The sequence below is a fragment of the Amblyraja radiata genome, chromosome 3 (genome assembly GCF_010909765.2).
Source record: "Amblyraja radiata isolate CabotCenter1 chromosome 3, sAmbRad1.1.pri, whole genome shotgun sequence".
Lineage (NCBI taxonomy): Eukaryota > Metazoa > Chordata > Chondrichthyes > Rajiformes > Rajidae > Amblyraja > Amblyraja radiata.
Window position 1 is genome coordinate 52,537,637 of NC_045958.1, and position 22,015 is coordinate 52,559,651.

The 22,015-nt window shown below is 42.6% G+C and overlaps 1 protein-coding gene across 1 annotated transcript in view; it reads right to left on the reverse strand.

The window, feature by feature from the left end:
- LOC116971019 (histone-arginine methyltransferase CARM1-like) overlaps positions 1-22,015 on the reverse strand; it is a 74,447-nt gene that overhangs the window by 22,508 nt on the left and 29,924 nt on the right. The window contains exons 2-5 of the mRNA XM_033017805.1: positions 18,773-18,898; positions 9,663-9,769; positions 5,412-5,516; positions 3,791-3,901 (exon numbers count right to left, since the gene is read on the reverse strand). Of these exons, the coding sequence (XP_032873696.1) occupies positions 3,791-3,901; positions 5,412-5,516; positions 9,663-9,769; positions 18,773-18,898 (449 nt within the window). The remainder of the gene's footprint in view (positions 1-3,790; positions 3,902-5,411; positions 5,517-9,662; positions 9,770-18,772; positions 18,899-22,015) is intronic.

The following is a 22,015-nucleotide window of genomic DNA, read 5'->3' on the forward strand; positions in this document are numbered from 1 at the left end:
GTAATCAGGAACCTGATATAAACATAGCAGGCCAGGAATGCCAGGGATGGAGATCCAGTTCTTGGCATATCCAGAGGACCTACGGTTGTGTGTGTGGTAACATACTAACACCACTATCTGAGAGTTACGGAGAACCAGAGGCTCAGAACAGACCAGAAGGTGTCAACACAAACCATCTCCAGATGGTCAAAGGGGTTAATGGCGGTAACAGAGTGAATGTTCATATGGTTAAATCTCACTCCACCAGGGCTGCATCTACGTCGGCAGCAAGAGCAATGGACGTGCCTCTTGACAACATCCTAGTGGCTGCAGGATGGACGAATGAAATAACGGTCCACCGGTTTTATAACAAACCTATTACCGGACTGGGGGTGTTTGCACGTACCATTTTAAGTTCTGTCCCTTAGTTTAACCCCAAGGTTGGGAGGGGAAACTAGTTTTTAAAAACTTTTCTTTCATTTAAAGCATCAGTGTCCTTACTTAACTACGTAATGTCTGAATGCTTTAATGATTACACGCATCCATGGTCAATCCATTCAGTGTGTGACGCCTGGATTCGTAACCGGCGTAAAATCACAGAGCTTTGAAATCTTCACGTAGTCACTCACGTGACTCCGAAGTAAAATAGTAAGATTAAACGAGAACTTACCAGTTTGAAGTTTGATCTTGATTTTATGAGGAGTTACGATGAGCGATTACGTGCCCACCGCTCCCACCCTCATACTATCAAGGTTACATGGAAGTTCTAGTTTCTTCAATCTTACTATTCTCAGGTCTTCTTTTTATGTAATTTAACAGCTTTGAAGATTGACACGCACGCAGACGGACGGCCCTTCTTCACGTAATCGCTCATCGTAACTCCTCATAAAATCAAGATCAAACTTCAAACTGGTAAGTTCTCGTTTAATCTTACTATTTAGATGCAGCAAGTGGCTGGCAACACCTGGAGACTGTAAAATATTCATTTCCTCTGTATGATATGAAAACTAGTAATACATTTATCTTACTTCTTTGGTGTTAAGGACGTGGTATTAGAATTTAAAAAAATTGGAGATTATTTAAGAAAAAATTCCAGTTCTCTCTCATCTTCTATTGTTGTCGTACTCTACAGAATCCTGTTTTTCTCTTCCTCTTCAAATCCCAAACAATGGGATACATGACAGGGAATGGAGTAAACATTTGACGGCAGGTTTCATGTCGCAGAACGTCTGAGGAAAATGGGACTTGAAGACATTGATGACAGTATTTATACCATGCACTGTTTTGGCAGCAAGATCCTTTCTACCCACTTGATACCATCAACTCTCATTGCCCTCCTTGTACATTGCCTATGCTCTAACAGCTCTTTCTTTATCTGCTTTGACTTTACCTGTTGACCCATCTGCGGCCATCTATCATCTTCCCATAACATATTTGATTTATTTTATCCTGTGGCTAATTAGTAATCCCATCTTAATGAGGTAATGTCTTCCATGAGCCCTGACATCTAAACAAAGAATAACCCAAGTATTTATAAACAATATGCACAAGATAGATGCAAACATGATTGAAATGAAAAGAGCAGGATATGATATGATCTAAGAGAAATGCAATTGACTGAAATTGAAGGCTGACTGTCACAGAACAGACAATTCCAAAACATATTCATTAGACGTTATGTCCTTCCCTTCCTGTTCAGTATTTCCAGGCTCTTTCAACAGCATTAAGCTTCTTCAGCACTTGCCATTTGGTCAGAGGCATGAACACAATTAAAGAACAGTAGCTGCTTAGCCAATACTGATCCACTCCGGTTGACTCACTTTGCATTATGGGGACAGTTATGAAACAAAATGTGTTCACGAGAGTGAAGCTGGGCATTAGTCTCAGACTTCTTTCAAGGACTAGCTGTAACACCCAGTTTTTGTTTTAAATGGCGGTAATCCCAGCATTGCCCAATGTGCTCCAGTCTTAAAAACAACCAACTGTCATGAGACTGCTTTCTGTTCTTGGGGCTTTTTTTCTTCAATCCACACTGCCAATGATCTCTTCATTCCATGATTCTTAAATTTTGCTAACCAGCTTTTTACATAGGATTTTCATATTCTTTCTGAAAATACATATGGATGACAAGTACTGCATTCCCTTCACTAATCTTTTCTATTGCTTCAACACAATGTAACATGCACAGCAAAGCTTCAATCAGTGTACTTCAATGGATTATTTTTTGAGTTTTGATATCAATGTCCAGTGCGAACTCCAATTTCATCCAATGGACATTCCTGCCCTCTCCTTGAATAATGCTGTAATACAGCAAAATATAATGCCAAACTATGACAAATGATAACCCTTGGGGAACCACAACACTCCAAACAAATTTTGTAAAGATTCCCCCTGCCCACTGCAGAGAGGAAACTTTCAGATGAACCATGTGGATGAGTCAAACATTTTTAATCAAATTTCCTTCTCCAATACAGTAAACCCTTGTTTTAGGTACAGGATACTGAGTTGGATGATCAGCCATGATCATATTGAATGGCGGTGCCGGCTCGAAGGGCCGAATTGCCTACTCCTGCACCTATTTTCTATGTTCTATGTTTCTATGTAATAGACCTCTTTATAATGGATTTTGGTTATAGCAGACCAAATCTGTTGTAGACCAAGTTTGTTGTTTCACGGACTTGTTTCTCATTGCAAAGACAAAGACATTGTGACAGCGCGGGTTTCCCCCTCTTTGCCCTGCCATAACAAAGACATGCAGGCCTGCAGCTCACCTTTCCTTCACGAGCTGCTGCCCCGCAGCGACAGAGACCCGGGCCTGGGTCTGATCCTGGGTCCCCCCCGTGATTGCGCGGGCCCCCCAGCCCCGCAGATGCTGCACCCCACACACAACTGCGTGAAGGATAGCACCAGTACCCATGAGGCCACAGGAAGCACTCGAGGCCCGGATCGAACCCGGGTCCCCAGCGCTGTGAGCAGCAGCTCCACCGGTCACCCACAGAAGCCTACCAAACTACAAACCTGCACATCTCTGCAACGCAGGTGCAAACCCGGCACCCTTTGGAAAAACCATGCTGCTGCAGGGAGCGCCTATGGCCAGGATCGAACTATGGGACACCGTGTGTCACCCCCCCTGCGTGGTTCGTTATAGTGACGGTTTACTGTAGTGGCTGCAAATACATATGAAGATACACATCTGATCCTTCTCAAGGAGCTCATCAGTCATTTTTATTAAGTACAGGTTATCTGCATTTCCGCTTGACTCTGGACAAGCTTTTCCATTTATATGCAAGCAACAAAACAGAACACATCAGCACAGGAAAAAGGTCCTTTATACTGATGCTTATTCAAGTGCATTTATATGGCACATTTGTCATCTTTGACAAATTTAAGAAAAATCTAGCTATTCAAATGAAATTACTAGTTTTATATATGTAAAATTGGCACCAGCATCGCACCACTTCAGAGGTGATTGTATCTTCATTGAAAGAAACCAACCAGATTCCTTGTTCTGCTTTGCCAATATTTTCCTTACATTTACCTGAACAGGAAGGCAGTGCTATTGTTTAATATCCTATCCAAAATAATTGTGCTCAAGCCAAGACTTGGCATTGAGTTCATAACCTCTTGATTCATATTTTCAAGTTAGCCTGTGCAAAGGAATCAGTAGAAAAATTCAATTTACAATTTCTACAAATCCATTGTAAGTTAATCTGTTTTTCAATGGCCATTACAAAATAGCCGTTAAATCATTAGAAGTTAAGAGTACATGTGTTAGTTAATAAGTAATCCATTTAGTGTATCTGTGTAGTACCTCTGCATATTTTGACATCGTGCTGGCTTCCACAGCATAGACCTTCCGTGCTCCTGCTTGAACGGCAAAAAATGAAAGGATTCCAGAGCCACAACCAACATCAAGAACAACCTTTAAACAACAAGAATAAAGTCAAAACCTATATTTATCCCAATTGTGCTAAACTTTAGTCACAGGAAATGCTTGTGCGCAGAATAAGCTCCAACCGCCCTTTACACAAGTTAATGCAATGTGAACAGGTCCTTCAGGGACAGGCAGTGGGCCTCCAACCCCAAATATTGAGACCAGCCAATTAGTGGACGTTCTATTTTGTGAGTTTTTGCAATAAATTATGATAGACCACCCCCCAAACATTGCAATTGCACCAATGCAGCTTCCAGTTGGGGAGACTTGTTATGGTGCCACCAAATGACTTAGTCAGATAACTTGCAATTAAAAAATACAATTAAAATTGTGTACTTTTACCAATATTATTAGTTAGCATGAATAAACCTTTACATGAAGGAATGGATGCTTACAAATTCATCTGGCTTAGAAGCATTAAACATACCACATGCAGGTAGCTGTGTTGCTATTCCTAATTTTCCATTTCATGTTGCTCACTAGAATCAATTTTCAGCAGCAGAGTAAAATGGTATATAACGTTATGGGTATTATGGAGAGATACATTTTTATGTTACTTTGTGTAACAGATTGGCATCATTTTTTTAACATATTAATCCTTATGGAGAATGGTTGGCCAGTTCTTGATTGGATTATTGGATAAAATAGAATCTCCAAAATTTCTTGATTATCAAAGTGTTGCTCTCATTTCCATCACTACAAAATTAATTTTGCGTTTCTCATTATCACCGTCCCCAACTTTGCACTTCACCTCTTTTCTCATATCATCCCTCGAGCAAACCTGATCCATTGGCGGCCCAATCAGTTTCCCTCTACTAAAACTCTCTTGACCTCACCCTCAATAACTTCTCTCTTTTCAAATTAAAGGTGTAGCCATGGGCATTCACCTGGAGCTCAGCTAAGCCTGCCTTTTTTGTTGGTTACGCTAAACAATTATTGTTCCAGCCTTTTAATGATGAAATTGATGTATAGACGTCTCAATTTTTGGAAATCCAAATGCACATTAAGATCTCAGTCAACCCGAATGCTTGTGGCCATTCTTTAAGTGCTACGAATTGTTGCATTTTAGACGACAAGAGTTTTATAATAAAGGGCCTGTCCCACTTTCACGACCTAATTCACGACCTTTTTTACTCGTAGACATTTTTCATCATGCTAGAAAAACGCCCTGACCTACTTGATGCCACGAGTACCTACGACCTGCTACGACACGGCCATCACGGCCTGCTACGACCATGCTGCGAGTATGAGTCAAGGGCAAACTCGGCAGAGGTCGTGAAAGTGGGACAGGCCCTTAAAGAGTTTAACATGAAAAACTTAATTCTCTGAAGCAGCAAATTTGCAGAAAACGACTTTTAGTGGAGACTATGCTCATTTGCTATTGGAATCGATTACAATTTGAAAGTAAATTAAGGATTGAGAAAACTGAGGGGTTAAATGCTATCACATAATAATGAAGAGGTTAAGTCCTGCCCAACTCCACCCTATGAACACTTACCTTATCCTTAAAATCAACGTGATTCTGGAGTATTGCCCTTTGATAAGTGGCAGTTCTTATATAATCCTGCATCATGTTCTGCTGTTGTGATAAGCTGCTATAAAACTGAATAAAAAACAAAAGCACATAATTTTAGTCAAGTTGATGAATCCAGTGTTCTAATTTTAGAAGCTATCAGGTTGCCGCCGAGCAACAGTGGAGTAACATGGATACTTTACATTTCTATCACTTGTTTTCACTTAGTGTCGGCCTGTTCATGGATAAAGATGGCAAGGATATTGATCAAACTCTGTGCATCATACAACAAAAATGCTCTTTTCTTACACGCAGCTAAACACTTGATCTGTATGGAAATTTTGCTGAGAATTGAAAGATGTTTATTATCCACAGAATTGCTTTTTTTTGTGTGCGACGAGAAAGAGGATCGGTCGGGCATTACAAATCATTCAACACAGCGATCTTTTCCCAGTAACAATCTTTCAAATTGGCTTCCATGTTATGCCCACAACTGATCACGGCAATTTAAATGGTTTTACTTTCAGGAAAGCAAGTGCTTACATTTTGCTGCTTTCCATTTCCACTCTCCCCGTGGAATTTAAAATAAATATTTGTAATTTTCCTCTCAAACCCTCAAGCGTTTTATCCTTCATTAAAGATGGCAGAAAGAGAATCAGGGATAAATTTCCCCAGGGAGATAATTGTAATTTAGCCGTAATTAGGTATCGGATTCACATCCAGAAATTTGTTGCAATGGCTGAAACTTTATAGACCAAGATTACGTAATATGGCTCAGGAAACATTGGAAACACTCAGTGGGTCAGCTAGGCAACTGTGCAAAAAGAAAGTTAATATTTCAGACTCTTCGTCAGAATAAACATTTTGTTTCTTGCTCCCCAGATGCTGCCTAACCTGAGGAACATTTATAGCATTTCTCATGAGTACTTGGGTATTAAGTAAAGTTACAATGTATATAAAGATATAAATTTACAACTAATTCGTGTGTCAAATTTGTGTGGCTGAAATGTATGGCCTCAAGTTGGATTTAAGGTTCTTTTTATATGAAGAGGACAACGGCTTTGGTCATCTAGATCTGTATCTCTTCCCTGCTCAAATCTCAATGCTTCCCAAGGGAACCCAAGGGCAGAATCAGTAGGGAGGAATGCTAAAATAAAAACAGAAATGCTGAAAGTCAGTCAAGAGGCATTTGTGGAAAGAGAAACACATTAATGTTTTTGGTCAGGGACTCGTCCTGTTCTTTTACATATTCCAGCATCTGTGGTTTCACTTGTTTTCCATTAAGAGAGAGAAAAGCAAAGCCAAAAATAGAAGAAAGCATTTCAAACAAAGAGAAATGTGAAAAGGCAAAGAGAAAAGTGCAGGGAAGGATGACCAGAATGCATCAGGGAGGAGCAAGGTTCTGCAAAGGTAAGAGGTTACCAGAAAAGAGTTAAAAAAATTACTAAAACCAATGGCCCATTACCTGAAAGTATACAGCATTCATAATTATTTGGCATAAACAGAAATAAATGAGTATGAACTGACAGCTATTGACATTGCAATGTGACTGAAGGGCCTGTCCCACCAGCATGCGACTGCATGCGGCGAGCGCGACCAAACGTGGTGGCTTGAGGCGTATGGCCTCGCGGGGCCGGTCCCACTTCCAACCACGGAGCCGTCTGGAGCTGGTCCCGACATCATACTCACCAATCAGCTGGGCAGGAGGCGGGCCGACTGAATTTGGACGTTGCACGGCGTCGGGCGGTTACGTCATCACGCAACGGCATGCCGGGCGGTGACGTCATCACGCAACGCCACACGCTAGGCGTACGCCGTCAAGACGCTGCGTATGGCGTCGAGACACTGTGTACGCCCGTCGAGGCGCTGAGTACGGCCTCAATGCGGCTGCGGGCCGACAGGCCGTTGCCGCACGGGATTTTTGGACAGTGTCAGTTTTTCAGAGCCCCGCGCGATGTCCGGACCAGCCCCGCACAACTCCATACGGCTCCGGCGATCGAAGTGGGACCGGCCCCGCGAGGCTGTACGGCTCAAACGACCACGTTAGGTCGCGCACGGCGCATGCAGTCGCATGCTGGTGGGACAGGCCCTTTAGGCTGCAATTGAATATTCAGGTGGTTTTGTGAAGTGGGAAGGATTGGCAGAAATCAAAAGGAGGTAGGGTGGGAGATGGCAACAATGAGAAGGGATCCGATGGGAGGAGAGAGTGGGTAGACTCAAAATGCTGGAGTATCTCTGGAGAGAAGGAATAAGTGACGTTTCGGGTCGAGACCCTTCTTCAGACTGATGTCAGGGGAGAGATAATGAAGTATAAGGTATGAAAACAGGACAAAGGGAATGGAGATTAAGGAAAATGTAGAATAGATCATTGTTAGCTGGGAGAAGGTAACAACAAAGTAAACAGAGATAAAATGTAGTCGGAGAACTGGGGAGGGTTGGAGAGAGAGGGAAAGCAAGGGTTACTTGAAGTTAGGGAAGTTTCTCCGACAGGAGAGAGTGGGTGATGGCAGATGGAGTTGGAGGGGAAGACGCACAGAATTTCTTCCCCAGAGTAGGTGAATCGAGGACCAGAGGACATAGGTTTAAGGTGAAGGGAAAAAGATTTATTAGGAATGAGGATTACTTTTTCCACACAAAGGTTGGTGGGTGTATAGAACACGCTGCCAGAGGAAGTAGTTGAGGCAGGGACTATCCAAACATTTAAGAAACAGTTAGACAGGTACACAGATAGGACAGGTTTGGAGGGATATAGACCAAACACGGGCCGGTGAGACTATTGTAGCTGGGACATGTTGGCCGGTGTGGGCAAGTTGGGCCAAAGGGCCTTTTTCAATGCTGTATCACTCTATGACTCTAAGATAGGTGAGCTGGAGCAAAATTGTAATGGGAAAGAAGGGCATGTGTGTGTGGATAGAGATAAGTTACCTGAGATTTGAGAATTCAATGTTCGTGTCATCGAGTTGTAGACTACCAAGGTGGAATATGAGGTGTGGTTCCTTAAGTTTGGTAATGGGGAATGGAATTGAAATGGTTAGCATTCGGGAGCTCCAGGTGGCCATGGTGGACAAAGCACAGGTGCTTGGCAAAGCAGTGCTGATTGCTAACCATTTTAATCAGTGGAATGGCATTTGGTGTCAGTGCATTGTAGAGGATGAACCGAGAATTAATGATTATTGTTTACAAATAAACAGTTGCCCATTTAAAACAGAGATGAAGCAAAGTGTTTTCTCTTGCAAGTCTTTGAAATTCTCTTCCTCAAATATTCCAAGATTTTGTTTCCATTGTCCTTTATGAGCTGGATGAGCAAAGGTGTGGATAGAAAGGAAAGGCACAGCGGGGCTATGTGACCTGCTCCTGCTCCCAAATTATAAATTCCTATGAGGTCGCAATCTGGCCTCATTCACATTTCTTTTACGTTATTGGACTAATTGTATGCATGCAAAGTATTATCGCCTGGAAACTGGACACACTTGCATAATTTATACATTAAAAAACGGTTGCAAAAGAGCATGCTTGATACGCTTTGAACTGTTTGCAACCATTCCCTGTTATTGAGTCATAGACTCATTCAGTCGAACTACTACCTATCAGCAAATTGGACAGGCATCTCCTGTTGCACCGCACCTCAAGAGAGCTGTGAATTATTTGCTGTAATTCATGATATCATTATCAATACCCTTTAATTAACTATTGACAAAAAACATGATAACGGTTGCCCCACAATCTGTTTTAACCTCTAATACAAAATTAATGAATTATCCTTGATATCCAACTTGATATAATTTTTGTCTGTTATAAATCAACACCACCACCTCTTGCCCTTATCTCACTTATTTTTAATGAATTTAAAATATTGTTGCTATAGTTTAAAACATCTGTGTACTTAACTTTTCACCTCTTATTACCGCCCACCATAGATTGCAGCAATCACTGGAGGTCCTTGTGTTGGTGGACCTCCATATGAGCAGCGATAGCATTATCCCTCTCCTTGATTTCACCTCAATAATTATTTCCCCATGTCTGCAAGGCAAAGGCTCAGTCACATATTAGGTTTCAGCTTCTTTTAAATGGGAAAAAGCTACAAATCTTTGGTGACACCTGATCTATTGAGGGCAAAACATGGCTCATTTCTAGGCATATATTTCCCAATGGTTTTCTTCAATGATTGACTGAACGGTTCACTCAATGACGAGGAATGAGCATCGGTCAAGCTGACAAACCTGGAAAAGGTCTCACCTGGAAGTACTGTGCTGCAGACGCATCTTCTGTTCGTCGACTGAATGCTGAGGGAACTTTATTGGAGTTTTTGAAGGCCTTTAAGGAGTTATGAAACGTAAAGAATTCTGAAAAATAAAATAAACATTACTTTCAAATAATTCAAACCATTCTATAAAAAACCGATGGGCAAAATATTCATAGCTGCTAATGCACAATATTCTTTGAAACACTCTCCTGACATTACATGGTACAATCTGACCCAGGCATTAGCAACCTTTCACATCCAGGTTGAATCATGGACCATCATTAACATTTACATAATCACAGGGAAATCTCATTATGACAATTGTGATGTGACCCAAATAAAAAAACACTACTTAGTTGGCCCTCAGAAGTTTGCAGTGATTTACTCATACTGCTGATGTGATGCCTGAAAGGGCAAATAGTCAATATGAATAGACAAATTGGATAATTCAGGTGCCAAGTAGAAGTCTCATCTGGACTTGCTAGAGGAGTGGATCTAATGATGGAACCTGAAAGTTAAAATCAGCATCAGCATAAATAATTCTGACCAAATAAATCAAATGAACTTATTTGATTGAACAGGTGTCTGATTTCTAACTTTTCCTCATTTCGATGAAATCTTATTAAACTGAAGTATTTAACCGAAAAATCAAGTTTCTCTTCCCAGATTTCAGATATGGTGGACAGACCTGTCGATTCACTCCTGGCTCGTGCCGTCTCACCGGCCGCTTAGATCCCCGGCTTTCAACCCCACCCCTGACTCGCAAGGTGCACTAGCGAGCCCTTCTTCCCCCACCGCTTGGTCTGGTGACACAGCTGTTGTTGCGGCTCATGTTGTAACCTCTGGGTACAGCGCTTTCCTCAGGTCATTGCCACTGACAGACGCGTTCGGTCACTATGGGGTTCCCTTCCCTCTCACCAATTGCTGCTTCTTGCTGTCGACGGTGGCTTTGCCCACTCTCCGTTCGATCGCCGCTGCCTCCATATGCAATATGCCATCGCTCAGTACACTTGGCCTCTCCCTCTCCTCCCCCCCCCACTCCCTACAGTGTCTGCCTGTTCTTGGGTCTTCCTGTACGCAGGCTCGGACTATTTTATTTGCTATGGAGTCACAGATGGAATTGAACGTTGATCTTGTGATCAAAAGAAAGTCCATGATGAAGCCAGTGAAGTTGATTGGGTCTTGGACACCTTTCAGAGGAACTCCTGTAGTGAGCTGGAGTAATTTACCTGCAATTATCTTCACTCATACATGGTATGGTTCCAGCCACCGCAGTGCTTTTCCCTTGATGCACCAATGTCAGTTTCAGCAAGGCCCCTTGATGCCACACTCGGAGAAATGCTGCCATGATGTTAAGGGCTCTCACTCTATCTCACCTCTGGGGGAATACAGTACTTTAGCCCACGTTTGCACAGAGGTTCGTATCAGATTTGGAATCAGGTGATCCTGGTGAAACTGAAACTGGGCATCAGTCAACAAGTGAGCATATGCCGCCTTCAATCACTCTGCTGATGACCGAGAGTGGACTGATCGAGCAGTTTAGATTTCCCCTGCTTTGCCGAGAAATTTGGGAAGTTTATGACAGAGCGTAAATTAGGGAATTTTAGCATTTTCAGGCATTTGTGCAGTTTGGAAATCTATGTGGTTCAGAAATTTGGGCAGCTGAGTGCGAGTCGACCAACTGGGCAGTTTAGATATACCTTGCTTTATTAAACAGGGCAAACCGGGGAAATTTCAAGCACGGTTGGGTAGATGGCAGTGTTGTAACTGTAATGGAACGGCCTACCATGAAACTGCAACAAAGCCTCTCAGCCAGGACATAGAGGTACGCAGGATGAAATTTGCAGGACATGTACTCCGAATGTCACCAGATCGTGCACCCAAGATAGCAATGATATGGCAACCTTACGGAAGAAGGAAAACAGGCCAAACAAAACTCACATGGAGGCGAACATTCCTGAAGGATTTGGAAGCCCGGGACGCAAGCCTATCAAGGGTGGAAGACGTCGCACATAACCGAACAGAATGGCAAAAGCTTGCTGCCCAATGCATTCAACAGATCACCTGAGGCAGAATGGCATTCACAGACTGCTTGACGTAATTTTCAGGCCTACTCAATTACAAGTGAGCTGCATGCCTGTTTGGCTTGGATGAGAGGCTGGTTACAGTTACATGTTCCAAGGCTGTAATACTGCTCCACTATCCCATCAAATTATGGATGGTTGTGGAAGGGAATACAGCCCCATAATTTCAAAATTAAACAATGCACATTTAAACATCAATTATTCAAAGACCTTTAATTCACATAAACCTGTAGGTGCACATATTTTTGGGTTAATGGAATCGTACCAGATCTATCATAACAATACTTAACTTGCATATTAAGAGATTGGGAACCTTGTGCGAGTATAGGAAAGGGATCAAGAATCTTGTGTCACGGTATCAGAACAACCACCTAGCTTTTAAAGTCAGCAAAACGGAAGACATGTTGATACTCCCAGGATTTAGTTTTATCATTCTCACATGTACAGAGGTACAGTGAAAAGCTTTGTTCTGCATGCTATCCAAACAAAACATAAATATAATCAAATCAAACTTGTGTACAAAAGATAAAATAAAGGGGAAGATACAGAGTGGAGAATATAGTTCTTAGCATTGTAACACATTGTAGTGCATCAGTTCCATAGACAAAGTCTAATGTCCTCATCGACGGAGTTACTGTACAAATGGTCGACAGCTTCAATTTCCTAAACAATCATATCACCTGGTCCATTTACACTGATGCATGATTAAGAAAGCACATCAGCTTTCTTAGGCATCCAAGAAGATACAGCATGTCAATGAGGATTCTCTCCAACATCTGCAGATGCGCTATTGAAAGTATTCGTAAGATTTTGCATCTCGCCTTGGTGTGGGAACTGCACTGCTCTTGATCGTCTGAATCTGCAGAGTGGTAATCACAACCCAGTCCATTACAGGCTTGTCACTTCCTTCCATCCAATCGATCTTCACAGAGCATTGCATCAGGAAGGCTGGAAATCTCTTCGAGTATCCCAGCCACCCAGCCACTCCCTTTTCTTTCTTCTGCATTCTGGGAGAAGACACAGGTGCTTGAAAGCTCCAGACCTAAGCACAGTTTCTTCTCCACTGATTTCAGAATCCTGAACCCGTCACATCCCCTCTCCATAGGTGCTGCTGCCACATACTCTTAACTCCACTTCCTTTAGACTTTAACCTCCATAATTGCACTTTGCAGTACTTCAGATTCCATTCTTATGAATTTACTCAATTTCCCATCCAAAACAATGGTATAAGAACTAGGGAAGCACAGTGGTGCAGCTGCTTCCTCAACGGCAGAAGCCCAGGTTTGATCCTGACCTAGGGCACTGTCTGTGTGGAGTTTGCATGTTCTCTCTGTGCCCACATGGATTTCCTCCAGGTGCTTGGGTTTCCTTCCACATCCAAAAGGTGTGTGGGTTTATTGGTTAATTGGTGTCTAACTTCCTCTCCTAGTGTGTAGTGAGTGGATGAGAAAGCAAGTTAACATAGAACTAGTGTTACCAGGTGATTGACGGACTTAGTGGGCTGTGGATCCTGTTTCCATGCTGTATCACTAAACTAAAGATGATGGAAGGCAGCTCTTTGACTTATCCGGGTTTATTTGATCAAGGAAACAAACCTGCATGGGGAAATCCAAATAATTTAAAAAAAAACTAAAGAATCCAAAAGGATCAACTAAACAGTAAAAAATCCATTCAACCACCAGACGGAAGCAAATATTCTCAGCTAGATGATTTTGAACTTAGTTCCAATGTTCCACTATTTAAGGTTAATACTTTCCAACTGCCATCATAGAGTCTGTCCTCACCTTCTCCATCATGGTCTGGTTTGGCTCAGCCACCAAGCATGACATCCGGAGGCTGCAGCGCATCGTTCGATCAGCCGAGAAGGTTGTTGGCTGCAACCTTCCCCCCATCGACGAACTGTACACTGCAAGGGCCAGGAAGCGAACGGGTAAGATCATCTCTGACCCCTCTCACCTTAGCCACAAACTCTTTGAGGCACTTCCCCTTGGAAGGTGTCTCCGGACTGCCAAAGCCACCACGGACATAGATATAAAAACAGCTTTTTTTCCATGAGCAGTAGCTCTACTCAACAGCCAAAAGTCTGTAGCCTCCTTTACTCTGGTATTTTATTTCATTCCATATGTTTAAATTACAATGTTTTATTTTAAATTGTCTACTGTTGTTACTTGCGAGCAAAGCACCAAGGCAAATTCCTTGTATGTATACATACTTGGCTAATAAAATGTATTCAATTCAACAGTATCTCTGATTTTTATCTGCACTGAAGGACCACCAGTGATATTTTCAAAGAAGTCAGCAGATAAACCAAGAAATAAAGACAACTAAAATCCTTTGTTTATTCTTTTCCAGTATTTTCAATTTTTATTACAGATATTGGAAATCTGAAATAAAAAACTGGAAACACTCAGAATAGACAGCACCACATGAGAGAGAAACAAAATTAATGTTTCCGGACAATGCATTTCATCAACTCCAAAGTTAACTGTTTCTCTCTCCACAGATGCTGCCTGACCTGTTGAATATTTTCTGCATTTTGCTTTTATTTCTGCAGGGAATAAACTGGTTTATCTCAACAATGCAGCCTATTCCAGACCTACATTTTGTTCCCCATCATTTGACACCTTCCCCTAGGATTCACCTGGGGCTCTACTTGGCATTTAAGTCGGCTGATTTTTTAAATTACTGACCAACAAGGGTTTTAAGATAATAGAAACATAGATAATAATTGCCTGAGTAGGCCATTCAGTCCTTCAAGCCAGCACTGCCATTCAATATGATCATGGCTGATCATTCAGAATCATCTACTGTATCCGTTGTTCAAGATGTGGACTCTTATACATCGGCGAGCGTGAACCAACATGATGTCCCGGTTCCTGGACACTTTAATTCTCCTTCCCATTCTTACACAGACCTTTCTGTCCTAGGTCGCCTCCATTGTCAGAGTGAGGTTAAATGCAAATTGGAGGAACAGCATATCATATTTCGCTTGAGCAGCTTACAGCCCAGTGGTATGAATATGATTTATCTCACTTCAGGTAGCCCTGGCATTCCCTCTCTCTCTATCCCTCCCACACCCGAGTGGTTTCACCCTACAAACAGCTTTATCATTGTTACTTTTTTCCATATCTTTCATTCATGGTTCTTTATCTCTCTACATCACCATCTACATCTCTCGTTTTCCTTATCCCTAACCAGTCTGAAGAAAGGTCTCAACCTGTTCCTTCTCTCCAGAGATGCTGCCTGTCTCGCTGAGTTACTCCAGCTTTTTGTGTCTATCCAGAATCAGTACCCTGTTCCTGTTTTCTCCCCACATCTCTTGATTCAGTTAGCCCTAATCTAATTCTCTTGAATACATCCAGTGAGTTGGCCTCCAATGCCTTCGGTGGCAAAGAATGCCACAGATTCATAACTCTCTGGCTGAAAATGTTTTTCCTCATCTCAATCCCAAATGGCCTACCCTTTATTTTTAAACTGTGACCCCTGGTTCTGGACTCCCCCAACATCGGGAACATTTTTCCCGCATCTAGCCTGTCCAATCCCTCAAGAATTTTATGTTTCTATAAGATCCTCTCTCATCCTTTTAAATTCCAGTGATTATAAGCTCAGTCGACCCATTCTTTCATCATATATCAGCCCCGCCATCTCAGGAATTAACCTGGTGAACCTACGCTGCACTCCCATGGCTGAAGGCATAAGGACATGTTCCCCAGCATCATCTCAAAGCCTTGGCTTAGGGGCACAGTCTGCCGACCCCATCATTGTACATGGTTACTGGTGCATGATGCATTATCATCTGATAACATGCGCCACTCCATAGACCAGCACATTGAAAGTACTGCACACGGCCAGGAAATTATACACTAGTACTATTTTGCTAATGTGATCATGAAATCACTATAGCACAAAGAGGCCATTTGACCCTACAGTTCCCTGTTCACACTCTACAAATAATCTATTCAGTTCATGCTCTTACTTCTTCCCTGCCGCTCTACAAATCAGTTCAGCCATTTGTTAATTTAGGAACATTGAAACTGCAACGGTAAAGACAACTGATGACTAATCTAGTTTACTTTCTGTCTGCTGGCCACATGACGTATCAATGGAGTTGTTGGCTAATTATAAAAATCAATCTATCAATGAGTCCATAACAGGCTTCAGGCAACAGGAGAGGATGGTGTAATGGTGAGACTTTGGACCAGAGGTCCAAACATCTCCCAGGAATTACTGCTTGTTTGCAAGGTGATTAATTTCCATTTGTACACAACAACTATTTTTAGCGGCTGACCTGAGAAAGAACAAGCCGATGGACATCTCTGAACAACTAAACGGAGCCTTGTGAATTGAAGCACTGCCTGTCAATCCTTTAGCTTTTCACTATACCTCAGTACATGTGACAATAAACTAAAACAGACTAATCCCAAAGGGGGAAACGAACAGAGACAAATCTAAATAAAGCAGACTGAAATTTATCTTTCTTCAAAGTAAACTTTCAGAAGATTAAATAAAAATTGTATAAATATTACTGGGACATAAGTTGTGACATTTGTTTTATTTGCAGAAATAGCTTTCAATGCTTCCTTCTGCAGTTGTACAGAGCCCTAGTGAGACCGCACCTGGAGTATTGCGTGCAGTTTTGGTCCCCTAATTTGAGGAAGGACATTCTTGCTATTGAGGGAGTGCAGCATAGGTTTACAAGGTTAATTCCCGGGATGGTGGGACTGTCATATGCTGAGAGAATGGAGCAGCTGTGCTTGTACACTGGAGTTTAGAAGGATGAGAGGGTATCTAATTGAAACATATAAGATTGTTAAGGGCTTGGACACACTAGAGGCAGGAAACATGTTCCCGATGTTGGGGGAGTCCAGAACCAGGGGTCACAGTTTAAGAATGAGTAAGCCATTTACAACAGAGACAAGGAAACACTTTTTCTCACGGTGGTGAGTCTGTGGAATTCTCTGCCTCAGTGGGCGATGGAGGCAGGTTCTCTGGATGCTTTCAAGAGAGAGCTAGATAGGGGTCTTAAAAATAGCGGAGCCAGGGGATATTAGGGGGCACCGTCCAGTTGGGTATGGCTGCCCAGCCTGCAGCTGTCTGCCTTTTCACTTCTTTCTTTTATTTTTAGTGCGTTAAAAAGTGTTTTAGAAACATAGAAACATAGAAATTAGGTGCAGGAGTAGGCCATTCGGCCCTTCGCGCCTGCACCGCCATTCAATATGATCATGGCTGTTTGGAGGTCTATTCTTTTTTATGTGGGGGGTAGGGGGAAACTGCTTTTCCTGGTCCCTACCTGGTCGGAGAGGCGGCTTTTCTCCGGGCAGCATGTTCGACCCGTCCTCGCAGCCTACCAACGGGTCTGGAGCGGCGTTTCCTGAGGGGACCTGCCAGAACCACGGTTTCGGTGGTGGCACAGCGCTGGAGCGCTATCGCGGAGCGGGCGATGCCTTGCCCGGGTCGCCGCGCTGGAGCTCCGGAATGCTGAGATCGCAGGTGAACATCGCGGAGCTGCGGGACTGTGGAGCGGCCAGCCGCGGCGCTGACTTTAACATCGGGAGCCTGGGATCTCTCGGCGAGATCGCCAGTGGTGGAGCTCCATCCAGCGCGGCCTGTTGGCTTCGGAAGCCGCGGTCTCCAGTAAGGAAGCGGCTGTTCCAGGTTTCCCATGCCGCTGAGAGGGTTCTCCCGACGCCGGAGCACCATCATCCGGCGAGAAGGGCCTGAAACATCGGGCCGCCCTAGCGGCGACTGCGGAGACCTCAATAGGCCCGACTATGGGTGGACAAGGGGATGGGGACTGGACTTTGTGCCTTCCCTCACAGTGGGAACCATTGTGGGGGGATGTTTTTATGTTTATTGTTAAATTCTTTAATGTTGTGTCTTATCTTTATTTGTGTGCTGCAATGGCAAGTCAAATTTCACTACACCAATTGGTGTATGTGATAATAAATGTCCTTTGTATCCTTTGTTTGTATATGGGGAGAAGGCAGGAACGGGGTACTGATTGGGGATGATCAGCCATGATCACATTGAATGGCGGTGCTGGCTCGAAGGGCCAAATGGCCTGCTCCTGCACCTATTGTCTATTGTCTAATGCAAGAAGTAAAAAACAAATGATAAAATAAATGTGAGAAAAACACTACTCTCACAATGCCCAGAAAAGTCATATCAAAGCCAAGTTTTAACAGGACTATATTAACATATCCACCTACTTAACCAAAATTTATTTCAGCAAATTCTAATGAAATATTGCCAATTTTCATTATACCCAACTGTGATTTTTTTTATAGTATGAAGTTACTTTTGATTGTCAATAAAATGAAAAAAAATAACAGCCATTATAGCATGGGATATCACCACAATAGGGGCAAAGATTTTGACTACTTTGGGAGCAAACTAATGAAATATTTGATAAGAAACGATGCAATATCTAAGGGATGTGGCTAGAAAAAAAGACTGGAGTACATAGATTCTCCCAAGGAGTCTACATTGGAGGATGGGCGACACACAGGAGGGGGAATTGCAAACAATAGTTCTTGGTAATGTGTCTGTGTGGAACTGAGATCTAGATTTCAGTGACACTGGAATAGTGGGCCAACCCTGCGCATCATCCCATGCCTTTGTTATGAAAGAGCATTTTCCTCTTCCACCATGAAGCTGATGAGATTCTATGTCTTTAGATATTTGTCCATTTATATTGAGGAGGGAACCATCAAAGAACAGCACTTAAGAGTCTGTATTGTTCAGCTTTTCAGTGATAAATTGCTCTGGGTGCCATGATTCCCTAAATTAGTACAACCCTCAAGACACCGAGACAGAAGATACTCGCTTGAATCCAAATTGAGGATTTCGCAGCAAATCCTGCATGATGAACCAAAAAGGCACGAAGCAATTCATGTAAAATATCCAATTGGACGATATATTGGTTCAGGTTATTGCAAAATACCCAGGCATTACAAGGAAGATGTCCAAAGTCAACCTCTGTTGGACTGGACCACACAAGCTCTGCATCACATACTCACCATTAAGCGAGTTAAACTGAAGTAACACACTGTTGCATCCCACGGTAATGAGGAAGGCCTGTTTCCCCACCCGGCAGCTTTCCGTCTCCCGGTTGATGGAGCATTTAAACACACAAACGCCATTTCCTGAAAGAAAGCAAGCGTATATTAGTACACCAACAACAGTTCTCATTTGAATCTGTGCTGTAATGCCTGTTATCCATTCAAGATCTTGCTAATATATAATCTCAACAAAAGAGCAGGCTATTTTCTTTGGCAACCGCACGTCTAAAGGGACTGTCCCACTTGGCTCTCATTTGCGTGCCATTTATGTGACCTCGTCGTCGAGTTGAGACGCACGGGTAGCGTGTGGGCAGCGCGGGACGGTCGCCTGGAGAAGCGCGGAGGGGTATGGAGTTGTGATCCAGGATTTTGTAGTGCACAATATCTTTGCGCGCCTCCGGCGTGACATATTGTGGTCGCACGCTGACGTCCTGACCTCGTACGTGCAGTACTGTAGTATACAAATCAACTATCACGAATATCTTGATTGTACATGCTTTTGATGGTGGAATGTAGGTGCATTTTGTGATGGAGTTTGAAATCAGAAAGTCCCTAGAGAATAAGTTATCTCTATGGAGTCATTTGCCTGTATACATGTAGATGACATATTGCGGTAGGCAGATCTGCGACGTTTGATACTGATGATGATTCATTAAAAATTGGGAACATTCAGACACTTGACACTCTTTTATAGAGTTTAAAACATTCTGTTCAATGGGCAGCTGCACCGATAATTGAGTTCACGGCGCAAGGGTCAATGTTAATGCAAGGTCAGGAGTCAAAGAACAATATTCAGTATTTTGCTTATACGCTGAGTCGAGTCGGCTCCGATTATTTTACTGGTTTATTTATTTTTTGTTCCAGCTTCACTCACAACGTGTCAAGTTCTCGTCATTTCAAACCCCCATCCCACACCCCCAAGAGAACACGCAAAAGTCACTTAATTAATAAGTGTTTAGCCATTTCCTCAGTGCGGGGTACCATCCGCAATACAGCGATTGAAACCAATACCATTTGTACTGAGCACAGAGCAAACATGGCGGGGGGGATGAAAACATAACCCAACGCTACCAATTTTCTGAATTACACCATAATTCGAAAGAAAATACAGTATTATGTACTAAACAACTTTCCACTGGGTATTCAAATTACGTCACGCTCTCCAGACGGCTGTGCTGACGCAGTCACTACCAGCCTGTCGGGTATATAATGGCCAAGTGGGACAGGCCCTTAACTCCACTGTACAAATCAAAGAAACAAAATGCTGGAGTAAGTCAGTGGTTCAGGCAGCATTCTTAGAGAATATGGATAGGCCACGATTCAAATCGGGACCTTTCGTCAGGATTTTCTTTGTTAAATCAACATCTGCAGTTCCTTGTTTCTCCACTGTACAAATGCTCTGTTCACTGACACTAATATTTGTGTGGCCTTCTTGTGTAAATCCAAGTTTAGGGTTGATTTGGGATATTTATTTCCATGCATGGATTAGCACCTCATTACCCTGCAGATGTTGTTACAGAGTCAAAGCAATGTTTGCAATTGCCATAGAGCCTTCCTGTAAGGTTGATTGAGGAGTATTAGTTTTGTACAAAACACATAATCCAGTAATTACTGTTGTAAAGAGAAGGCCCAGAGGCTTTTGAGATTATGAAATGGTCGAAGAAAAAGAAAAAAATGTCCTTGAAGAAAAATCAAATGGAAGAGTCATGAATACAGATCAGCAAAACCAATAGGGATTGCGGAGCAATTTCTTTATCCAACATAGTCAGACAGTGGAATTCACTATAAAATGAAAGAAAATAACGTTTTAAAGGCAAACAGCATAAATGCGTCCAATACACAGTGCCCTCCATAATGTTTGGGACAAAGACCCATCATTTATTTATTTGCTTCTGTACTCCACAATTTGAGATTTGTAATAGAAAAAAAATCACATGTGGTTAAAGTGTACAATAATTGCACTGCCAACAGTCTGTCTCGTTCCTTTCTCTCTTTGTTGTTTTTTTAGTTGTTTTAGTATATCTTTAGTTTTGTATTTTGTGGGGGGTGGAGGAAACTATTTTAATCTCTCCTCGACGGAGGTGAGACTTTTTCCTTGTCGTATCTCCACCTGCACTGTGGCCTAACATCGTGGAGTTGGCGACCTCTTGATGGGGATCGACCTTGGGAGCTCCAACTGCGGGAGCCAGCAGATTTAACATCTCGGAGCTGGCGGTCCCTTTGACAGGGATCGACCTCGTAAGCTCCAACCGCGGAAGCTTGCGGACTTTAACATCGTGGAGTTCACAGTCCCTGGTTAGGGATCGACTTTTGGAGCTCCAAGCCGCAGGAGCTTCAACAGCCCCGATCACGGGAGCTTCGATCACCCCGACGTGGGAGCTTTCAACGCCAGCTGCGGGAGCTTCAATTGCCCCTACTGCGGATGGTTCGATTCCTGCGACCATGGTAGAAAAAGGATAGAAGACAAGACGTTATTGCCTTCCATCACAGTGAGGAATGTGGAGGAGCCGCTGTGATGGATGTTTATGTTAATTTTTTATGTGGTTGCATGTTTTGTTGCTTTTTTGGTATGACTGTATGGCAAATCAACTTCCTCGTATGATTTACATACTTGCTTTGTTTCATACTTGGCAAATAAAATCAATTACAATTATCATGTATTTGTACACTGTGAATGGCTCAAATGTAATCCACTGGCTAGTTAGCACGCAACAAACGCTTTTCATTGTACCTCGGTACACGTGACAATAAACTAAACTAAACTTCTACAGCTAGTTCACACATGCCATTGGTAAGAACTGGGAACTGTGTTGTAGAGCTACAATATAGGAACAAATCATTCAGTCCATTGTGGCACATATTGCACTTTGTGCATAATACAGTGCCTCCATGTTTAGGACCCATCATTTATGTTTTTGCCTCTGTACTCCACAATTTGATTTGTAATAGAAATAAATCACATGTGGTTAAAGTGCACATTGTCAAATTTTAATAAAGGCCATTTTTATACATTTCACCATGTCAAAGTCAAAGTCAATTTTATTCGTCACATGCACCCAAAGGTGCAGTGAAATGAATTTGCCCGCAGCGATACACTTAAAAAGAACACACAATACACAATAAGATTTAACACAAACATTGCCGACTGGCCCGCTGCAAACTGCAGGAGTACATGCTGAGGGACGCACTGTAGCTCGGTGC